At 37.1% G+C, this 24564-nt stretch overlaps 1 protein-coding gene across 1 annotated transcript in view; it reads left to right on the top strand.

Moving 5' to 3' along the window:
• Window positions 1-22825, top strand: part of LOC128688322 (uncharacterized) — a 34624-nt gene extending 11799 nt beyond the window's left edge. The window contains exons 10-11 of the mRNA XM_053776094.2: window positions 4594-5008; window positions 8622-22825. Coding sequence (XP_053632069.1) covers window positions 4594-5008; window positions 8622-8790 — 584 coding nt within the window. The 3' untranslated portion in view covers window positions 8791-22825. The remainder of the gene's footprint in view (window positions 1-4593; window positions 5009-8621) is intronic.
• Window positions 22826-24564: the final 1739 nt, after the last annotated feature.

The following is a 24564-nucleotide window of genomic DNA, read 5'->3' as shown; positions in this document are numbered from 1 at the left end:
GATGGTTGACACTAACCTACTACCATTATAGTATGCTCCTCACTTAGCAACGAATTCATTTACCGATGTGGTCTTAGGAACGGAACTCCATTGTTAAGTGAGGAGAGGCTGTATTTTGTTATAGTAATTATTTATGTCTACTATAGTAATATTTTTTTATTTTTTATTTTCAACAAACTGGCCGTATCCCACTAAGGCAGGGTGGCCCAAAAAGAAAAACGAAAGTTTCTCTTTTTAAATTTAGTAATTTATACAGGAGAAGGGGTTACTAGCCCCTTGCTCCCAGCATTTTAGTCGCCTCTTACAACACGCATGACTTATGGAGGAAGAATTCTATTCCACTTCCCCATGGAGATAAGAGGAAATAAACAAGAACAAGAACTAGAAAGAAAATAGAAAACTCAGAGGGGTGTGTATATATATGCTTGTACATGTATGTGTAGTGTGACCTAAGTGTAAGTAGAAGTAGCAAGATGTACCTGAAATCTTGCATGTTTATGAGACAGAAAAAAAAAGACACCAGCAATCCTACCATCATGTAAAACAATTACGTTTCCATTTTACACTCACTTGGCAGGACGGTAGTACCTCCCTGGGCAGTTGCTGTCTACCAACCTACTACCCAGAGTAATGTTTTTATAAATTCAATATTATTCTCTTCATTTTGGGGATGGCTTGAGCTAACATACATGTTAATGAGACAGTAGGAAAACACTCCATTGATTAGAGTATATAAATTTCTAAGTATATATCAGTCTTTATATACTATTCCATTTAACAGAATGAAATGGAACTCCATGGGAAAGTGGAGGAGAATCCTTCCTCAGTAAGCCGTGCATGTCATAAGAGGTGACTAAAATGCCAGGAGCAAGGGGCTAGTAACTCCTTCTCCTGTATCAATTACTACTTGTAAAAAGGAACAGAAGGGAAAGGAAAGAGGGGTAGGGGTCGTCCTCGAAAGGGTTGGAAAGAGGGGGTAAAGGAGGTTTTGTGGGCAAGGGGCTTGGACTTCCAGCAGGCGTGCATGAGCGTGTTAGATAGGAGTGAATGGAGACGAATGGTACTTGGGACCTGACGATCTGTTGGAGTGTGAGCAGGGTAATATTTAGTGAAGGGATTCAGGGAAACCGGTTATTTTCTTATAGTCGGACTTGAGTCCTGGAAATGGGTAGTACAATGCCTGCACTTTAAAGGAGGGGTTTGGGATATTGGCAGTTTGGAGGGATATGTTGTGTATCTTTATACGTATATGCTTCTAAACTGTTGTATTCTGAGCACCTCTGCAAAAGCAGTGATAATGTGTGAGTGTGGTGAAAGTGTTGAATGATGATGAATGTATTTTCTTTTTGGGGATTTTCTTTCTTTTTTGGGTCACCCTGCCTCGGTGGGAGACGACCAAATTGTTGAAAAAAAAAAAAAAAAAAAAAAAAAAGGAACACTTTCGTTTTTCTTTTTAGGTCCCCCCTGCCTCGGTTGGAGATGGCTAGTATGTTAAAAGAAAATTCTCGATATATATCAAGTGTGACTAAAAGTTTTCCTGACACCACATTCTTTCATTCTAATACAAAATATTCATAATACTTTATCATAAATGATTATTTTTATAATGCACTGACCATCTCTCATCAAGGTAGTATGACCCATAAATAGGGTAAAAATGTTCACCATCATTCATTCAATCACTGTGTTGCCAGAAGTATGCTGACATCACAGCTCAGATGACCCTTTGAACTTCAACATCTCCACCCCTCTTTCAGAATGCAGGCACTATACTTTTCACCTCCAGGAATCAAGTCTGGCTAACTGCTTTTCCTGAATTTCTTCATAAATGTTACCTTGTTCACACCCCAACAACATATCAAATCATAAAAATCACTTGCCTCCACTCACCTCTATCCAAAATGCTCACATAAGACTACTAAATGTCCAGGTTTCTAGCACTCAAAATCTCCTTTACCCCTTTCCCTTTCAGCATTTTGTAGGATGAACCTTTACAAATGCCATATACCATATTTTACAGCGAAAAAGACGCTCTGGTGTCAATGTGACCATCCCCTGGAGTCTGACTGGCTAAATTTTGGAAAAAATAAATAAATGGTATCCATGGTAATAACAGTAATAGAGTTATGTTAAGCTTGAGGCATTACATATAGAAACATGTGTTGATGGTTCGTTCTGAGGTTATTTATCACTAATGCAGCTGACTGGAAAGTTTGTCAGTCAGCTGCATCAGCTAAAATGCACTATGTCTATGTACAACAGCACTAAGAAACACGCCAGTGTACAGGCGTTTATTGTAGCTCTGCTAAATCTCAATCCTGAGCTTAAAAGGTTTGTACATCCAGAACCATCAGCAAAATGTTCTTTGCAGAGTTAACTTAAATGGTCAAGCACTCGTAATAAACGATGTTCAGCGATGAACAAAGATGTACAGCCTCTCCTCGCTTAATGACAAAGTTCTGTTCCTAAGACCACTAAATTTTAGAGATTTCTTTTTTGAAAAAAAAAAAAAAATAGCATCTTTGATGCCATAAAATATGGTATACATTTTGGGTAAGAAATAAAACTTCACTCATATGTATTTTGTAATACATATTATATATGATATAATGATATAATGAGCAAGAATATTAAAATGATAGAAAAGCCTGTCCATGAACAAGTGATTATTTTTCATTGTAAGGTGAATAAATTAGCAGTTTATTTCACTTTTCTATATATATTTTATACATAGCAGCTATTATATCACTTATCTATATGCATAATTGCACTATTCATTTATTATGCAATTTATAGCTAATCTCAGAAAAACATGCCCAAAATGCTTCATTTCAAGCAAGGAATATTTTTCACTCTGGTTGCCAGGTGACAGCAGGTACTGGGTTGAAATTTTACCTTTGTATCTGTAAAATTTCAGTGCTCACACCTCGGGATATACTCTTTCTGTGGTCAGAGTGGCAGCTCAACTTACACAGTTGAGAAGTTGAACTGCTAATTGCAGATTTATGGCCTGCATGTCTAAAGGGCTAATACAGGCACTCCTTACTTAACAACTGAGTTCCGTTCCTAAGAGTAGGTCAGTAAGAAAATTGGTCGTTAAGCAAGCAGCTGTCTCTTATTGATATTTCATGTATACTGTACTGGTAGTGGGTTTGTGTCAACCATCTTTAGATATTGTATTAATGTCATCTTTGCACCATTTAACAGTTTTAGTATATTAAGAATAGAACTAGGTGTTAAAAGACAATAAAAAGGTAAAATACACATACAGTACACTGATCGGAGAGCTGGTCATAAGTCCAAGCAGTTGTTAAACAGGTAGGTCATTAAGTGAGGAGTACCTGTAATTGATAATCTTGTTTTTCATAATAAGCTTTATTTTTTTTTTTTTTATTTTTTTTTTTTTCAACAAGTCGGCCGTCTCCCACCGAGGCAGGGTGACCCAAAAAAAGAAAGAAAATCCCCAAAAAGAAAATACTTTCATCATCATTCAACACTTTCACCACACTCGCACATTATCACTGTTTTTGCAGAGGTGCTCAGAATACAACAGTCTAGAAGCATACACATATAAAGATACACAACATATCCCTCTAAACTGCCAATATCCCAAACCCCTCCTTTAAAGTGCAGGCATTGTACTTCCCATTTCCAGGACTCAAGTCCGACTATATGAAAATAACCGGTTTCCCTGAATCCCTTCACTAAATATTACCCTGCTCACACTCCAACAGATCGTCAGGTCCCAAGTACCATTCGTCTCCATTCACTCCTATCTAACACGCTCACGCACGCTTGCTGGAAGTCCAAGCCCCTTGCCCACAAAACCTCCTTTACCCCCTCTCTCCAACCCTTTCGAGGACGACCCCTACCCCGCCTTCCTTCCCCATATAGATTTATATGCTTTCCATGTCATTCTACTTTGATCCATTCTCTCTAAATGACCAAACCACCTCAACAACCCCTCTTCTGCCCTCTGACTAATACTTTTATTAACTCCACACCTTCTCCTAATTTCCACACTCCGAATTTTCTGCATAATATTTACACCACACATTGCCCTTAAACAGGACATCTCCACTGCCTCCAACCGTCTCCTCGCTGCTGCATTTACCACCCAAGCTTCACACCCATATAAGAGTGTTGGTACTACTATACTTTCATACATTCCCTTCTTTGCCTCCATAGATAATGTTTTTTGACTCCACATATACCTCAATGCACCACTCACCTTTTTTCCCTCATCAATTCTATGATTAACCTCATCCTTCATAAATCCATCCGCCGACACGTCAACTCCCAAGTATCTGAAAACACTCACTTCTTCCATACTCCTCCTCCCCAATTTGATATCCAATTTTTCTTTATCTAAATCATTTGATACCCTCATCACCTTACTCTTTTCTATGTTCACTTTCAACTTTCTACCTTTACACACATTCCCAAACTCATCCACTAACCTTTGCAATTTTTCTTTAGAATCTCCCATAAGCACAGTATCATCAGCAAAAAGTAACTGTGTCAATTCCCATTTTGAATTTGATTCCCCATAATTTAAGCTTTATGTTAATATTATTGTACAAATCTTTGCAGGTGACCCTGGGGTAGTTCGAGCAGAAGGCCCCCTTCAGGAAGTATTGCGAGGGGTAGGTGAGGGGGTGGTACGAGGGTACTGTTCTGAGTGTCAGCTGGCTTCACCCCCATTTTCTCACCACTGTCGTCTATGTGTGGAATGCCACCATCAAATGGACCATCATTGTCTTTTTCTCAATACCTGCATTGCAGCAAATAATCATTGGCATTTTGTTATTTTTATTATGTCGAATATGGTTCTCATGGTTGGATTTCTAGAAGCTGCTTACAGAATCACTATACCCAAGGCTGCTCAAGGAGATTGGGTTGACATGCTGCTGGCACATTTGTGGTATCTAATGGATGAAAATATGTGGACTCTCCTCATGATTATATGCAATGGAGCTTCCTTGATATGGGCCATCAATCTTTTGAAGTAAGTAGATAATGTTCTTCATGTATCAGATAATATATTTACTACTTTAAAGTTATACCTTAAATCACTTGATTGCTTGTAAGGGATTGCTGAGTCTATGTTTTTGACATAAAAGAGCTGTGTCTTATAATTTTATAGTGATTTAGGCGTTCACAAAAGGCAGAATGCAATATGTTGCTGTATTAGTGCTCATTCAGTCATTGTTGGGCCTTGTTACAAACATTTTGTTAAAAGCTTTTACTTTGTATCCCAAAGTTAAACTGTCAGGTTTTATTTACTCTATGGGGGGGTACTTGCAGTGGGTCAATCCATTATATGTGGTATTAAAATATAAAAAGTGATAGTTTTAGCATGTTACAAGGCTGTTTCCTAGGTAGTAGGTTGGTAGACAGCAGCCACCCAGGGAGGTACTACTGTCCTGCCAAGTGAGTGTAAAACGGAAGCCTGTAATTGTTTCACATGATGGAAGGATTGCTGGTGTCTTTTTTCTATCTCTTAAACTTGCAAGATTTCAGGTATGTCTTGCTACTTCTTCTTACACTTAGGTCATACTACACATACATGTACAAGCATATATATACACACCCCTCTGGGTTTTCTTCTATTTTCTTTCTAGTTCTTGTTCTTGTTTATTTCCTCTTATCTCCATGGGAAAGTGGAACAGAATTCTTCCTCCGTAAGCCATGCGTGTTGTAAGAGGCGACTAAAATGCTGGGAGCAAGGGCCTAGTAACCCCTTCTCCTGTATAAATTACTAAATTTTTGAAGATAAACTTTCGTTTTTCTTTTTGGACCACCCTGCCTTGGTGGGATACGGCCAGTTTGTTGAAAAAAAAAAAATTTCTTGCTGCTTCTACTTACACTTAGGTCACACTACACATTCATGTACAAGCATATGTATACACACCCCTCTGGGTTTTCTTCTAAACTTCCATGAAAGCTATATATACAGGTTTCTGTCATGTTTGTGACAAAATCCTGTATCTATAGTTGTTGGAAGTAACTAATTCAGTTAACAGTTTCATCTTGCCTCTTTTCCATTTTTAGAGATAAAGAATTTTCTCATAAAGAAAAGCGTTTTTAGCCATTTTTGGGCGGATTTTCAAAATTGCTTAAAATCACACAGGGGTACTATTTTTTATGCTGATCAAGAATATTCACATTTTAAGATGAAATCAGATCATTCTAGCATGATATGAGGCCCTGTTTTTGTGTGAAGCCCTAATGAGGATGACAGTGCTTATATTAAAATGATTCTAACCTTGAGAAAAGTATTATTGTTTTGTTTGTGGGAAACAACTTATCTAACAAACAGTTCCATGATGAATATATATTTTTTTTTTTTTGCCAAGACCCCCCACCCCAATCACTGGACTATAGTTCAGCATTTTTACACTCAGCAGGATTGTCAAAATTGCTTCAAATCTCTCCAGTTGAACTATTTTTTGTTCTGTTTAAGAATATGTACCATGTAAATGGTTAAGCTGCCTGAGAATTCCTACCAAGAGGGATAATGAGGTAGAAGAATGCTTGGAACACTCAGCAAGTCATTAACATCAAGAGTAATAGTCAGATGTAAAACAAAATTTCATACTGTATTTGGAAATCAGTGCAGTGTGTTGTAAATCTACTACATAAATTTCATACTCTCAAAATTCCTACTTCAGCTTATTTTTCTATAACATTAACACTCCATTAAAAATGTTGATAATTTATAAATTTGAAGCCTCTTACTTCTTTCCATACAAGAATAATATTAAATGATTTCCTCTGCTCAGTTACTGCATGTTTTAATATTCCTTATGTGATAATATGAGCAAGACACATACGTGATTATAAAGACATTTATTGAGGTTATGACTGGATATGGGTCAGCCTAGGAAAGATTGGCGGGAGGGAGTAAAAGAGGTTTTGTATGTGAGGGGCTTGGACTTCCAACAACCATGCATGAGTGTATTACAGTGGACCCCCGCATTTCATGAGCCTTGCGCTTCGTGAATTTTGACTTTCAGCAACTTTTTTTGTCAAAATAAAGCCTCACGGTTTGTGATTTGCCTTGTGATTTGTCCGTCTTACGAAACGTGTCTGTGCAGCCGGGAGCAGCTGGGCATACACAAAGGCTCCCACACAACAATCAGGAGTCAGTGTGGCTTTGTCTGTGGATGAGTGACCACCGGGTACTTCCCCACACAAACCAGCCAGGCTACTTCCTCACACACACAATTTGATTTGAGTAGGACTTGTGCATGAGTGAATATAATTAGCAAAGCTTATTGCTTGGGTAGCATTAAAAATTGGGTTAGACAAATATTCTGTTAGTGGGATGGTTTGTGAAGGACCTGCCTAGTATGGGCCAACAGGTCTGCTACAGTGTTCCTGCTTTCTTATGTTCTTATGTACACTAGCCAGGGTACTTCCCCACACAAACCAGGCAGGGTACTTCCCCACTCAAACCAGCCAGGCTACTTCTCCACACACATGATTTGACTTGAGTAGGACTTGCACATGAGTGAATAGAATTATCAAAGCTTATTGCTTGGGTAGCATTGAAAATTGGGTTCAACAGATATTCTGTTAGTGGGATGGTTTGTGAAGGACCTGCCTAGTATGGGCCAACAGGTCTGCTGCAGTGTTCCTGCTTTCTTATGTTCCATACACCAACAAGAGTCTTCAATAAAGGTAAGTGTGATGTTGTTATTGTTTTATACTTGATTACTCATTGTTTTCTGTATGTAAATCTATATTTAATCTATAAAAAATAATTTTTGTTAATACTTTTGGGTGTCTGGAATGGATTAATTGGATTTACATTATTTCTCATGGGGAAAATGGTTTTGAGTTTCGTGAATTTCGACTTTCTGCAGACTTTCTGGAATGGATTAATCACGAAACTCGGGGGTCCGCTGTACATAGAAACAAGTGGAGACAAATGGTTTTTGTGACAACGTACTGTCAGGTAACATTTATGAAGGGATTCAGGGAAACCATCAAGCCGGACTTGAGTCTTGGAGGTGGAAAGCACAGTGCCTGCACTCTGAAGAAGGGGTGTTGATATGTTGCAGTTTTTTTCTAACTGTAGTGTAGGCATGCCTCTGGCAAGAGGGTGATGGAGTGAATGATGATGAAAGTGTTTCTTCTTTAGGGGCCACCTTGCCTCAGTTGGAAACAACCGATGTGTTAATAAAAAAAAATCCCCTACCAGCTGGGCTGTGGTTCGAATGTCGGCTTGCATGCAGCCAGTAGTAACAGCCTGGTTGATCAGGTCCTAATCAACTGCGAGACGTAGTCATGGACTGGGTCACAGGGACTTTGACCCCTCAGAACACCCTCCAGGTATACCAGGAGGGTATACCACTTACTATATACCATTTACTGAGGATGTGCTGTATAGGATATCCTCAGGATATGCATATCAGGATATAGCATATCCTCAGGATATGCTGTATAGCATATCCTCAGGATATGCTGTATAGCATATCCTGAGTAAAGGTTTTCAGAATGTTTTGAAAATGGTGTATGAGTAATTCTCACATGCTTGTACTTGTGTTAATCACCAAATTTGATGTATGTGCTAAGCTGGATATAATCTTCCTGTTTTTCCATCTCATTTGCAGCAACCAGTTTCAAGTCATAGGCTCCCAGCAGACAACGTTGTGCCGCCTTAAGTTGGGGAATCCCTTGACAAAACCAACGCACAGAGAAAAAGTCAAGAATTTCTGGAGCTTTCTTGTTCGTGGCAGAGTTCCTCTAAGCAGCCAAACTCATTATTTTAGCCAAGTGTAATTTTAAAACATTAAAATCATTGTAAATTTCCTGCTAGACGCCAGCCTTCAAGCAGTAAGTATCAGACATTTTGGGACTAAGAGTAAATGAATTTATGTGTATTTGTATTTGTTTTTATTTTGTTTGTATAGTTTTAGATTATTGGTATTTTTTAATTTTATTAATACTAATCTCAATTATATAAATGTGTGTGTGTGCATTTAGATCTTTGATTAAAAATATGAAGAGCAGCATAGTACTCTGTAGGAAAAAAAATATTGATTTTGAGATTAACCAATCAATCATGGTATCTTAATTGTTATGAAGAAATAGATTTGTCATAGCATAATCTGTAGTACCCTTCATGGAATTAGATAGTGTAACTGATTCTGTTATTCGCAGTTTGGAAGTTGAATAGCCTGCAAGAGTAATGTGTCATATTAAAGAACATTATCTTTCTGTTTAAATGTGTTTTCCATGTCTATCATTTTTGGTAATTTTCCTGTTTTGACTAGATGGACTTATTTAGAATCTCATCCAGACATTTTGGATGATTCCAAGCACTGAACACTTGTAGGAATACATTATACAACTGCATACTGATTTGGCTTTGTATAAGTCAAGTATTTGCCAGTTGCTTATAATGTACAACAAGAAATGTCATGAAGAATCATAATTACCTCAGGAAGTGTTTACAAATTGAGATAATTGACTGAGAGAAACTGGAAAATACAGAGAAACACAAGTGCAGAACTCATGAAATCGTAATGACACGATTGCAAACAAACCATACCCCGACGGGGTGGAGTTTTGAGACTCTCTGACCGCGGGTTCAATCCCGGCTGGGGTATGGTTTACAAGTGCAGAAGAAAGACCAAGGATGGATAAAGCACTGTATTGGTTATATGTTAATATCTGTTTATGATTCCAGGGATCCTTACCCCTTACAATTTGATCTTAGACCAGGCTTCCTTAGTCAAAAAGAAGTACCGAATTATGAAAATGAGGACTAATAAGAAATACACAAGGAAGTAAAGGGAAGCGTCTACAAAATAGAGGTAGCTGTTTATCATTTTTACCTGCCATCTTGCATGTTTGTAAGACAGAAAGAAAAGATTAACAATTCTGTTACCATGGGTAGAATGGTCAATGTTGTTGGTCTGATAACCTTTAAATGTAATCAGGTAATTACTGGTACCTATTAAAGTGTGTAGTGATTGGGCACTAGCTCTTGGGTCCACCTGAATTTTGTATTTGCTTCTGAATTCTTGTATGGAGATGTAAAGAAGTTTGTTAGATTTTTAATTGACACAATCCAACATGTCCTGATGGGCACCAAATCACATACCATATTTAATTTATGCCATTTTTGTAGTATTTTTTATTTCAATAATAAACACAGGAAGAGCTAAATTTGAGGTGTTTATACTACAGTTAACCAACATCTGCTTTAGAATTCTAGCAAATAAAATGTTTGAGAGTGGTTTAGGAGTTCTATATGGTCATAGATATTATATAGTGTTTGTGTTAACTGTTAGAAGTCTGGTTTATCTTAAGAGTCAAGTAATGAATACAGTACTCTAAGACTATAGCTTATTTCTCTTACAGTAACATATGTACTGTGTACCTGTGATCACTTTTGACAGGTCTGCTTTTTGAAACTCAGCCTGAGACTCAACTATACTGTTGATTGCTTGGTCAACCAGGCTGTTGTTGCCTGTGGCCCACAGGCTTTAGTTATGCATATCTTATTTGTTGATTGTGTGTGTATAGTTTATAATAGGGCATTGCACGACTGACAGTTTCAAGGATTTAGTGTCAGGTAAAGATCAAAATAAATATTTATTAGGAAGATGTACCATTGTTTCCTCCAAGTTTTTACTATCAGGTGTCCCTGGTTTTATGCAGTAGATATGTTTCAGGTTGATGGCAGCTCTATTGAGCTCAGTCAGGTCATCAAGACAATTTTAAACATGAGAATATCCAGTTGCTTGCATAAACTGCACCGATTGCATAAGGTGAATGTACAGCACACCTCCAGATTGTTGAAGGATGTGGAACATCGCACAGTGGTGAATTCTCATATAACAAAACTGCATAAAGCAAGGGAAATTTTGCTTAATCTTTTACATAAATCTTTGTTATATAATCAGCAGACATACTAGTAATTTATTGTTCGGGTACACTTTTTTGAAATAAGTGTGGATACAGTACAAGAAATATTTGATAAAATAGTTTTAGCAATACTTTTTCATTGCTTTTGCTTGAAGGATTTGTGCATGTGGTTGTAGAATGAATATTGGGAGTGTATTTACTGAACTGTTTTGTAGAAGTACTTAAAACAATTGTCTACATGAAACAATTGTAAGCCTTTTCCTAGGACCTGAAGCATGACCTAGAAACATTTATAATTTTTTTATGTTTGAAATTAAACAAATTTGATTTAAGAAAATGTTATATTCATATGTAGACGTAATAATACATATATGGATGTTTGTCAGATAGTGCTGAAATGTAATGATGTGGTAGTATGTCACATTGTCACTCTAATATATGCCAAACCATTTTTAAAAGGAGGAAAAAATACTGCCAAATTATAATAGTATATATAGTGCAGTAATCTGATTTAGGTAGTGAGATGTATTTAACATTTTGGCAGCTGTACTGAGGAAAGATGTGTAACTTAGCTGTGTTATGCACTTTGTGTTGCATCTTTACATTCCCTTTCACCATTGCTCAGAATAGGTAACATATTTCTTAATAATATATATAGCACAGTCACATGTAAATATTTAACAAAATTTGCATAAATCTTTAATATTCATGAACTTGCTGGTAGGGCAAGAGGCTCACAGATGAAGGTTGTGGGTTCTAATCCTCAGGCGAGATGAGGCATGTGAGCAAGTCTCCTTACACTTGATGCCCCCAGTTCATCTGGCAATCAACTTAAGCCATATTTTGGGGTAGAAGGCCTAAGGACACCAATAGAAATAGGGCACACATCTTGACTTTCTTTGGTTATCCTGGGTAATTTACCCTCTAGGGTTAAAAATTCGATAACATTCTTATACTGTATTGTTACTGTACCCTTTCAACATATGGACTACATTAAGCATTAATAAATATGTCAAGTCATGGTCATTGTTTGCAATTAATTGTATTATAAAGTCCATTTTACAAGTAGTTTGGGTTTTTTCCAATGCACTGGTCATCTCCCACCAAGGCAGAGTGACCTAAAAAGAAAAAAAAAAGTTTTTCTTGTTAGGTCACATGTAAAAAGAAAAAGAAAAGGTTTTCTTTTTACACGTATGGGAGATGTCCGACTTGTTGAAAAAAAAAAAAGTCAAAGTTGGTGCAATAAGATAGTTTTTGTTAAAAAAAAGTCAGTTGTGTCAGAGGCGGGACTTTCAGCGAGGTCATTTAGAGTGTGTGTTGGGGCGAGTTTAGGTACAAAAAGTAGTAGGCATGTATGCTACACTAAATTGAAGGCAGATTTAGATAAGTGAAGTTTTTCCTTTTTGATTATTGTTATGGATGCCTGAAAGAACCAGACAGCTAGATGGGAGCCCTGGGTTCTGCCTTTGTCTTCTAGCACTTCTTTTTTTGTGAATACTAATGTGGCCCTTCATAGGGGTGCCTTGATGCTGTTGAAAGACTCTTGGTCCAAGGAATTGGAGCTACCCTCTGATTAAACTTGATTGATTCATTTCCCAGGCTCTGCACAACACTTATGGGGATACTGCTTTCCCATATAATAATCATCTGGCATTGTCTTTAGGTAGAAATAACAAAAGTTCAATATACCAGCTGCTTGATCTGTCCCTGCTTGAGTAAATATTGAAACTGAAAGCAGCTGTTCTAATCACTGACATTCTGTATGACCTTTGTTAATTGGTTTCAATCATATTAATGGTATACAACAATAACAAACTGATGAATAAGACACATTTGCAATGCTTAGGCAGTGTATTACCTTAAGCCCTGTTTATGTATCTTATTCATCATCTAGTTGGTTTTGAATTTGACATGGGTGATGAATGTTGCAGTGAGGAGAAGGCTGGAGGCAGTGGAGATGTCATGTCTGAGGGCAATGTGTAGTGTGAATATAATGCAGAGAATTCGTAGTTTGGAAGTTAGGAGGAGGTGCAGGATTGCCAAAACTGTTGTCCAGAGGGCTGAGGAAGGGTTGTTGAGGTGGTTCAGATGTGTAGAGAGAATGGAATGAAACAGAATGACTTCAAGAGTGTATAAGTCTGTAGTGCAGTGGTTCCCAAACTTTTTCAGCTTGTTACCCAATTTAACATGCCACATAAAGCATGTTACCCCTTTCACAAAATGTTGTTATTATTGATATATATGGCTAAACGTGAACGTATACAGCCTCGCATACTCTGCTAATCCTAGCAAAACCATTGAAAACGTAAGAACCACACATACATTATATATAAAATTAATAATAGCTACAAATTCACAGTAACAGTGGTTAAATACTAACTATATACTGCACAGGGCAGTACACATACATACCAGCTTATGTCTACCTCGGCTGATGCTCACAGATAAACTGACAGTGTGAAATAGAGGCAGCCTCAGGAAGTGAGGGACGCGTACTGGACAGGTCGATCTGGGCTACTGAGTGACTTTTGTCCTGAAGCATACTTGTCAAAATACTTTTGGGTTTCCACACACTTAGCTATATATTTCTTCTTTTCTAATACTGTATATTAGTTTTTGATGTTTATTGTTATTTGGTTTAACTTTATTACTTACTTATAATAGGTTTACTTTACAACTTTATATACTAAGACAAAGTTAACAATAATCCTCATACCGGGTACCGCATTGTTTTCTTGATTTTCAGAATTCATAACTTTTTTTCTGTCACCCCTCCATTACCCCCCAAAAATGGTTAAATTACCCCCAGGGGGTAATTTACCCCCAGTTTGGGAACCACTGCTGTAGTGGAAGGAAGGCGGGGTTGGGGTTGGCCTAGGAAAGGTTGGAGGGAGGGGGTAAAGGAGGTTTTGTGTGCGAGGGGCTTGGACTTCCAGCAAGCATGCGTGAGCATATTTGATAAGACTGAATGGAGACAAATGGTTTTTAATACTTGACATGCTGTTGGAGTGTGAGCAAAGTAACATTTATGAAGGGATTCAGGGAAACTGGCAGGCCAGACTTGAGTCCTGGAGATGGGAAGTATAGTGTTTGCACTCTGAAGGAGGGGTGTTAATGTTGCAGTTTTATAAACTGTAGTGTAAAGCACCCCTCTGGCAAGACAGTGATGGAGTGAATGATGATGAAAGTTTTTCTTTTTTGGGCCACCCTGCCTTGGTGGGAATCGGCCGATGTGTTAATAAAAATATAAAAAATAAATTAGATTTGTGAATTAGACCTATGAAACTGTGTGACTGAAAATAAGTTTTTGATGTATGCACTTTTGCAGATTTTGAGTTATGATGCATGCAAACATTGATGACTTAACAATAAATGTGCACAACACTGACAGGATGAGGAATTAGACCCATGTGCAACTTCTGGGTATCTCTATTGAAGACAGTCCAGAAGTCAGTGTTCAGAATTTTAGTCTTGACTGAGGTATTGAGCATCATCTTCCAGGCTGAGGGGCTGATTACCCCATCCTCTGTTGTCATTGTATATCACCTCTTATTGAACTGAAAAAGCCACTAGTAAGAGAAATATCTTCATATAAAGATACCCAGGTGTTGCACATGTCTAATTCCTCAGTATTTACATTAACTACAGTAACTGATTATTGCTAATTTCCATAACATTTAATAAATAGTATTGGTTATCTCTAGTTTGGAAGTTTTAGAGAAAATTTTGTAACTAGTTATTTTGTTTTTCCATATTTTGTATTGAGCCATAATATAAAGTATGTTAATTTTGTAGCATGGATGAGTACAGGTACTTGAAACAACAGTTATTTTTGTAAAGATTATCATTTGTAAATTCTGTGCAGTGTACATGACAAAGACTTCATATAGTAACCACCATAAACATGTATGAATATAGTAGACTAATTACACAAATAAGAATGCATGCCATAATACATACATTGTTTTAACAATGATTTACTGATATATTAATAGGTTACTCACCTAACCAAGTATTTTGTAGGATTGCTCTTCCTCTTGGTGCACTCCTTACAGCTCCTGGGCACTGATATAAGTCTATGTTATAGAGGATAGAAAAGTCAGTGCCCTCCCACATCTGCTCAATGGCATCTGAGAGTTTGGGGATAGAGGACACCTCAATGCTTATTAAGGTTCTACATGTTCTCTATCCAACTTGGGTTCAGTGAGTTACCAGGCCAGTCATTGAAGATTGATATATCACAGTCATGTAGCCATTTTTTTATGTCTTGCATATAAAAGTTGCCCTGGCACTTTTTGAGACTTGTGCAAAATGGGCCACTAAAAGAGTACTTATGCATGTGTGTATTTATGACGTATACTGTATCTGTATACGAGACATAGATTAAGTAAAAAAAAAATTCTTTAAGAAATTGTAAAGAAGACAGAATTCAGATTCTTTTACAAGTGCCATGTCCTAATATTGCTTTAATAATTCTTAGGAATTAGGATTTCTTTTTTATCTTTTTGTATCAAGTATATATTTAAGGTAATTTCATATCCACACCTGGAGTTATTACTCTGTACACATAAATATTGGCAGTTTGGAGGGATATGTTGTGTATCTTTATATGTGTATGCTTCTAAACTGTTGTATTCTGAGCACCTCTGCAAAAACAGTGATAATGTGCGAGTGTGGTGAAAGTGTTGAATGATGATGAAAGTATTTTCTTTTGGGGGATTTTCTTTCTTTTTTGGGTCACCCTGCCTCGGTGGGAGACGGCCGACTTGTTGAAAAAAACAAACAAAAAAAAAACATAAATAATCTACAATACATGTACATAGATTTCTTACATTTGAAAAATAATTTTTCAGAAGATTATTAAATGAGACTGGTTTGTTATATCAACTGTTATGTTCCTGACCAATTTCTGCAGGCATCCCTGCCACCACCACCACCTCTTGTAATACCATCCCTCTCACCAGCACCTATCCTTATACCATCTCTCTCACCAGCACCTCCCCTTATACCATCCCTCTCACCAGCACCTCTCCTTATACCATCCCTCTCACCAGCACCTCCTTATACCATCCCTCTCACCAGCACCTCCTTATACCATCTCTCTCACCAGCACCTCCTTATACCATCCCTCTCACCAGCACCTCTCCTTATACCATCCCTCTCACCAGCACCTCCTTATACCATCCCTCTCACCAGCACCTATCCTTATACCATCCTTCTCACCAGCACCTCTCCCTATACCATCCCTCGCATCACCACCTCTCCCTATACCATCCCTCTCACCCTTGTTGTGTAGTGCTGAAGTACCATCACAGGTTTCATTTTCTTTTATAAATGCTAATTTTCTCTATATAATGCATTTATTTAGATTTCATAGGATCTTATTCTAGGCATACATAATATGCAGAGGTTTTTTTATCTTATTTCCTTTATCAGTGCACTATAGCTTATTTTCTTAATATTTATTGGTTACAGGAATAATAAATATGAGTATTGCTTTCAGCATTTGTTAGTTTTATTAAGTTCTCTTACTCTTTTGATTGTGGAAGGATGTGATTTTTCAATCCCTAGTGATAACTAATGCTATTGTGGATGATGTGCTCTCTGCTCACTCAGGTTAAACACGGACTGCCTGGCAAATGGTAGCAACAAGTGGAGTAAAGAGAAACATTATGTAGAACAAGTCTGTACTCTGACAGTGTTTTGCTCAGTGTGGAACTTTATCAAGCCATGGCTTGGTAAAGCTCAACACTTAACAGAACACTGAATAAAGATTTGCTCTGCGTATTGTCTCGCTATCAAGTTGAACACATTTGAGATGACCATAGGGGATACAGATTACTCATGTTAGGTAACTTTAAAATGTCTTGCATAGTCTAAGAGCTCATGATAGTGAACACCCTTCCCATGCAAGTTGTAAGTCGATGTTTGTACTCTGTATAAATACTAAAACATGAAGTTTGATAAATACATCAAATTTGTGTATACTCTAGCATTGGTATATGTATACTCAATCTATCATTATTATATTCTTATTTAAGTGCTAAATGCAAAATGGTCAAACTTTAATATTATTGCATTTATGGAGGGAATGCTAAACCCATAGGAGTCATATAGCACCTCTGGGAATGGAAGGCAGTCAGGTTTGATCCAAGAATGGGAGGTCCGGTTGCATTCCTTGGATTAAGAGCCCGTCACCAGTGTCAAGAAGCCTACCATGAAGGGTTAATGATTATACAGTGCCTATGGAATGGGATGCAGTCAGGTTCGATCTTCAGGGGAGTCACTCCAATTCCTGGGATTAAGAGCCATAAGCTTCAAGGGCTTGCATTATACACCATTAGTTATGCAGTGAAATCTTTTATGGTAGTTTATTACATTTTTCCAATTTTTAACATGAAAGATTATTAATATACAATAAATTCGTAATTTAATGGAATTTGTAAATGTGGAACAAAAACTGAAGTGTCAGTTGACGTAGAAACAACTGACAAAGTTCTTTAGTTACAGAATTATCCGTTATTGCCATGATCATTGCAGAGCAATTTCATCTTTATCTACCAGTCACATTACCAGGGATTCATTCTTCCCTGTTCATTGAAGGCTTATTGATTGATAGATAAAATAAAGGTTCTGTATATAGTATTTTTTATCACTACTTAGATCAATGAAGTGCCTTAAAAGTATCAAACATTTTGATGGGTTCCACAAATTATCATTTAGTAAAAAAAATGATGGAATTTCAGTGCGTGGGTTTTACTACTACTGTGTAAGTACAATTTATCAATGAATTTTTCCAAATCTTAGCTGACCTCTAGCTTTGTTAGTCTTGACATATGGAGCTCCAGACAGATTTATATAATTTTTTTTTTTCAACAAACCAGCCGTATCCCACCAAGGCAGGGTGACCTAAAAAGAAAAACTTTTGTTTTTCTTTTTAAATTTAGTAATTTATACAGGAGAAGTGGTTACTAGCCTCTTGATCCAAGCATTTTAGTCACATGGCTTATGGAGGAAGAATTCTATTCCACTTACCCTTGGTGATACGCATATTATTTTTTTCAAATCGACTGAGGCTGATTGACCCTAAAGATTCTTTTCTGTAGTGTTTTATTATTAGTTTTTACCTGTAGCTCACTGAAATGTTTCTTCACACTTACTGCCCCTTGTTCACCTGGCAGTAAGTAGATACCTGGTGTGGGCTGCATCCTGGTCAGGGAGAAGATTGAAGGACACCAATAGTAATAAAACAAACGACATCCTGACTTCACTGGGTTATCTTGGGTTTCTAATCCTCCAGTTTAATAATCTAAGCAAGCAAAATCTTCATTTCTTAATAATTAGCTTCAGGGTGGGGAGGGAATACATGGCAAGTATCAGGTCCTTATTTTGCCCAGCAGCATTTTTTTGGCCAATTGTAACCCTTTAAAACAAGGCTAATGTTGACTGTTCCATAGGTTTATTAATCTAAGAGATAATAATAATAATAATAATAATAATAATAATAATAATAATAATAATAATAATAATAATAATTATACAGGATAATTAAATTAAGCTCTAAACCCAAAAGGGTTAGTTTTTGAGAGAAGACTTATGGTGTGTTGCTTGTTTATGTATACTGTGTGACCCTTGTGGATTTAGCACTTAGTTTTGATTGTAATAATAATTGTTTATATTACAAATCATTCATTGTCACCAGATGTTTTGCTTCGTGTTCTTTTGTTTGTGTTGCACCAGGTTAGATTTTTCAACCAGTTCTTCTTAAGCTATTGTGATTAATAGTGATCTGCTGCTATGTTGAAACAAGCTTTTTTTGTTATCCTTCAGTTGGGATGCCGGTGAAGGGCTCTTGCTTCGAAGAATTGAAGCTATACTTCACTTCCTCACATACCAGTTCTCAGGCAATGTATGACCCCTGTGGGTTTAGAACATTCCCATGAATTTAATAATTTTCCTCTCTACGAGGTTAGAAGATGTAAGTTACTCATTTCTCTACTCTAGATGGGTCTTTTTATCTCTTGAACTGGGAGTCAGTTTATATTTTTTGAAAATATTGTTTTTAAACACACCAACCAGGGTGACCTGGAGGAGAAGAAACACACTCATTGTCACTCACTCCATCACTGTCTTGCCAGAGGCATGCTGATGCTACAGTTCAGACACCTCTCCAAATTGCAGGTATCCCCACATCACCTTCAGAGTGCAGGTGCTGTACTTCTCACCTCCAGGACTCAAGTCCAGCAAACTGGTGGCCCTGAATTCCTTCATAAAAGTTACACGCTCCAAACCCCATGCATACAAAACCCTTTTTACACGCACTCTCCAATGTTTCCTAGGACAACCCCTACCCCATCTTCTCTCCACTGCAGACTCATAATAATATCCATTGATTATTAGTATATGATATGTTTTAATAAGAAAATAGTGGGAATGTTGATTAAATAGATCATCCTTCTTTCAGGCAGAGATTATTAGAGGGCACAGGTGGAAAATCTACAAGTGGGTCAAATTTACGAAAGGTTTAGTGGTTTGTTGCAGAATGTGTGTGAGAGAGAGAGAGAGAGAAAGAGAGAGAGAGGGAGAGGGAGAGGGGAAGGGTGTAGGTGTAGTCATTTGTAGCGGATACGGTCGCCTCTTTTCTCTCTCCTCTCTGGTACATAAAACAAAGTTGCCAAACAGTGTCCAATCTGAATTCAAAATGCTCATCCATGTACTAGTATTTTTTAGTAATTTTTCCTTATTAAAGTTGACAGCAAAATAAGCAAGCTCTTTAAATTAAAGGGCATTACATTCCAAATATTGCTCTTATGTCATTAGTGTTGAAAACAAATGCCCAAAAAGAAGAGAGTTAAACAAGGGAAATCCAGTTAGCACATTGTGAACAACATTCTATAGTTGGTTTTCAGTCGAGAGATCATATGTAAATAAAAAGCAAAATGAATGTTAGTGGAACTAGTGGTGATGATGCTGACTATTTGTAGCTGAAAGACAGACAGACAGACAGACACAGACAGACAGACACAGATAGACACAGACAGACACACACACACACAGACACACACAGACACACACACAGACACACACACACACACACAGAGACACACAGAGACACACAGAGACACACACACACACACACACACACACACACACACACACACACACACACACACACACACACACACACACACACACACACACACACACACACACACACACACACACACACAGACAGACAGACAGACAGGCACCCCTATCGAGATATTAGGGAAACATTTTACCACGTGTGACTTCTTCAATCTTTTGAGGAGGACTGAAGTAGTGAAGGACTGAAGAAGATGCTTCTGGCAAAATGTTTAAATGTCTTTAATAGTACATAAGCATCTTTTACTTACAAAATGAATACATCAACCACATGAATAATCAAAATTATTCACAGCAATTCCTTTATTAAATACTCTATGTTGAATATGGTAGTCCAATTTTGCAGGCGTGGAAGTCTGACTATTTGCCATACTGTGTAATAGAACAACAATTTATATTTTTAATACAGATTTATATTTAATAGTTGCTAAATGCCTTAAATTTTTTGATTTCTTATTTAACCCAATGTAAGTATAAAGTCATGTCTGTTGCATCATTTTTTGACTTTGGTTCATTCACATGTCTTATTGGTTTATAGGTGTGCATTTTAGATTTTATTTTTGACTAGTTTTTAAGTATTTACAGAGGAGGGTTTCTGATTTACTGATATGCAAGTTACTAAGCTCGAGCGAACAAAGTTTGTAAGACATTGAGAATATTACACAAATAACTCACACATAGGAGAGAGGAGCTTACGATGACATTTCGGTCTGACTTGGATCATTTACAAAGCCACACTAACAAAAAGGAGAGAAGGATGGAGTATATATAGGCCAGCTGACAGGGATGGGATAAGAGAGGTAGTAGGAAAGGAAGAAGAGAAGTAGTGGTAGAGGTGGTGGTAGTAGTAGTACTAGTGGAGTCAAAGACTAAGAATGAGGAGCACTGCAAGGGAGCTAGGGGCCCACAAAGGGTAGGAACAAGAACACAGGGGGGGTAAAAATAATAATGGACCAAATACCCAAGGCAGAAGAAAACCAAAAGAGAAAGAGGAAAGAGGAAAGGGGAAGAGGGAGAAGGGGGAAAAAAGAATCAGGTTAAGTCATGAGTGTTTCGAGGTTTGGAGCATTTTACAATGTAATGGGAAAGGAAGGCATCAACAGAGACAAAGCCAGGACTAAGATTCATACAAGGAAAGTTGTGTATAAGGGAGGATTCAACCAGACAGGGACTGTGAAAGTTAGACGTAGGGTAGACAGTTTTAGCAGAAGACCAGTCAATAGGATGACTGTGATCTCTGACATGACAGAAAAGAGCATTGTCGGTGTCAGCAAGCCTAACACTACTTTTGTGCTCCCTGAGTCTGTCAGAAAGAGAACGGCCAGTTTCTCCAAGGTACTGAAGAGGACAAGAGGAACAAGAAACAGAGTAGACACCAGGAGAATCTAAAGAGGGAGGAGAGGTATGAATTAGATTGGTGCAAAGAGTGTTAGTCTGGCAAAAAGTAAGTTTGATGGCCTAGGAACGGAGAGAGTTGTTGAGATTAGAAAGACTGGAAATATAAGGAACACCTGTGACTTTAACCTGATTCTTTTTTCTCCCTTCTCCTTCTTCCCCTTTCCTCTTTCTCTTTTGGGGTTTCTTTCTTCTGCCTTGGGTATTTGGTCCATTATTATTTTTTCCCTCTGTATTCTTGTTCCTAGCCTTTGTGGGGCCCCTAGCTCCCTTGCAGTGCTCCTCTTTTTTAGTCTTTGATTGACTCCACTACTACTACTACCTCTACCACTACTTCTCTTCTTCTTTTCCTACTACCTCTCTTGTCCTGTCCCTGTCTGCTGGCCTATATATACTCCATCCTTCTCTCCTTTTTGTTAGTGTGACTTTGTAAATGGTCCAAGTCGGACCGAAATATCTTCGTAAGCTCCTCTCTCCTATGTGCAGGTTATTTGTGTATTGTTCCAGTCACGGTATTGTGACTGGAATTTACAAGAATGCATTTACAAGAATGTGCCACACAGCTATCATTTTGTTTTCAGTAGGGTAATAGCTCATGGTTGCAATGGATTACTACTTGGGTTGAAACACTGGGAATTGAAATTCGTTCATAAGATAGGGACCCCCTCCTGTATTAGTTATGTTAGGGAGTTTCTATTGTCATACAATAAAAAAACCTACTCTTAAAAACAATCTTCCTTCAGGGATTCAAAGGAGGTGTTAATAGTGTATTAATTTTCACTAGATTATTATTATTATTATTATTATTATTATAAATACATTCTATGCTGGTATGGATCACACACTGCTGAATTTCACCAAAGAATTCACTACTTAAATAAGATAAACTGTCCAGTTCTGGTGAGTAGTGATGCTTTAGTAACACAAACTAAGAATTAAAGGACCAGTGTGAAAAGGAAGGTTGGGATTGAGTTTTCATACACAGTATTTGCTGGACTTGAAGGACAAAAAAAAAAAATGTTCCAGCATATTAAGTCAAGCTAAATAATCTTCTAATTCAATTTAAAATATTGTTCTTCAGAATTCTGGTTGTATGTGTGTTACTTACACAACTACTTTATTCTTTTATGTGATGGTATAGATCAAAGATTGCATTTTCTATTGAAATTTATGCTGTGTTGATGAGACTGCTGCTCACTTGGAAGCAAAAGCAAATCTGAGGTTTGTAAAATATTTAATGTTTAAGATTTTGTTCAAGATTACTGTAATTTTGGAGCATCAGTAGCATGTTATTGGTAATATTTTTTTTAATTGATACATTAAGCTAAAGATGGTTGGCATTTTAGCTGACTTAAGTTTTTGTTGTTGAAATTTGCACATTGTTGAATAAAAAAAAATACTACTTAAGTGTTTAATTTGTCATGCATGGGTAAAGGATTAAAACCTGGAAGAGTTGTTGAAGATGATAATATATATAGTGATGCACACTGGTGTTGTGTATTAATTACTTGTATTATCCCTTAAGGAGTGGGTCTTGATGTTAGTGAAGGACTCTTGATTCAGGGAATTGGAGCCACTCCTTCCTTTGAGTACTCACATGATCGTACAGTGCTCTACGACCCACATGGGTTTAGAGCATTATGAGTGTGGGATGTTGTGTTTGAGAGGGTCATCTGAACTGTGAGATGAGCACACTTCCAGTCAAATGGTGATTGAATGACGGTTAATGTGTTTCCAATTTCTGGGTCACCCTGTTTCGGTGGGATACTAACTGGAGTGTTAAAAAACAGTGTTTTGATCACTGATACAGTAATAAGAGTCGTTCTGGGGAATGACTCAATAGAATGGAGACAAAGTCGTTCCCCTGAACATGAATTTCCCTGGATTTCCTACTCTATTTCTGTAAGATTGCAAGCTCCTGATGTGTTGATTGCAATATGAAAGGCCTAGAGCTATCATTCAATTCACCCTGTTGTTATTTTCCATTTTTTATCACTCATTCATAATGTATATACACACACACACACACACACACACACACATATATATATAATATATATGTCGTGCCGAATATGTAAAACTGGTCAATTAGCAAGAACTCATTTAAAATAAAGTCCTTTCTAAAATTTTCTCTTATACGTTTAAAGATATATTTTTTTCATTAATGTTGATGTAAAAATTTTTAATTTTGCACCAAAAGGAACTTAGAAAACTTACCTAACCTTATTATAGCAAGAACAATTTATTTTAGCCTAACCCAACAAAATATATTTTAGATTTGTTTACAATAATTTAATACTAAACAAACACAGTGAAATATATTTTTTTCGTTAGGTTCAGAATGATTTTGGCGAAATTATTGCATACGCAAATTTTCACTTGTCCTATATGGCAAGATGAGCGTTGCTATTTAAGCCAAGATCGCAAGTTCTGCCTATTCGGCACGACATTTATATATATATATATATATATATATATATATATATATATATATATATATATATATATATATATATATATATATATATATATATATATATTATATATTAGGTAGTAGGTTGGTAGACAGCAACCACCCAGGGAGGTACTACCGTCCTGCCAAGTGAATGTAAAACAAAAGCCTGTAATTGTTTTACATGATGGTAGGATTGCTGGTGTCTTTTGTCTGTCTCATAAATATGCAAGATTACAGGTATGTCGTGCTACTTCTACTTACACTTAGGTCACACTACACATACATGTACACGTTTATTTATACACACTCATCTGAGTTTTCTTTGATTTTATCTTAATAGTTCTTGGTCTAATTACTTTTCCTTTTATATCCATGGGGAAGTGGAATAAGAATCTTTCTTCCGTAAGCCATGCGTGTTGTAAAAGTCAACTAAAATGCCGGGAACAATGGGCTAGTAACCCCTTTTCCTGTAAAGATTACTAAAAAGAATAAGAAGAAGAAAATTGTCAAAGTGGGAAGTCTGAATGTGCGTGGATGTTGTGCAAATGATAAGAAAGAGATGATTGTGGATGTTATGAATGAGAAGAAGCTGGATGTCCTGGCTTTAAGTGAAACGAAGCTGAAGGGGGTGGGAGAGTTTCAGTGGAGAGGAATAAATGGGATTAGGTCAGGGGTTTCAAATAGAG

The sequence above is a fragment of the Cherax quadricarinatus genome, chromosome 19, assembly GCF_038502225.1.
Source record: "Cherax quadricarinatus isolate ZL_2023a chromosome 19, ASM3850222v1, whole genome shotgun sequence".
NCBI classification, from domain to species: Eukaryota; Metazoa; Arthropoda; class Malacostraca; order Decapoda; family Parastacidae; genus Cherax; species Cherax quadricarinatus.
This window is presented reverse-complemented; position numbering and strand designations above follow the sequence as displayed.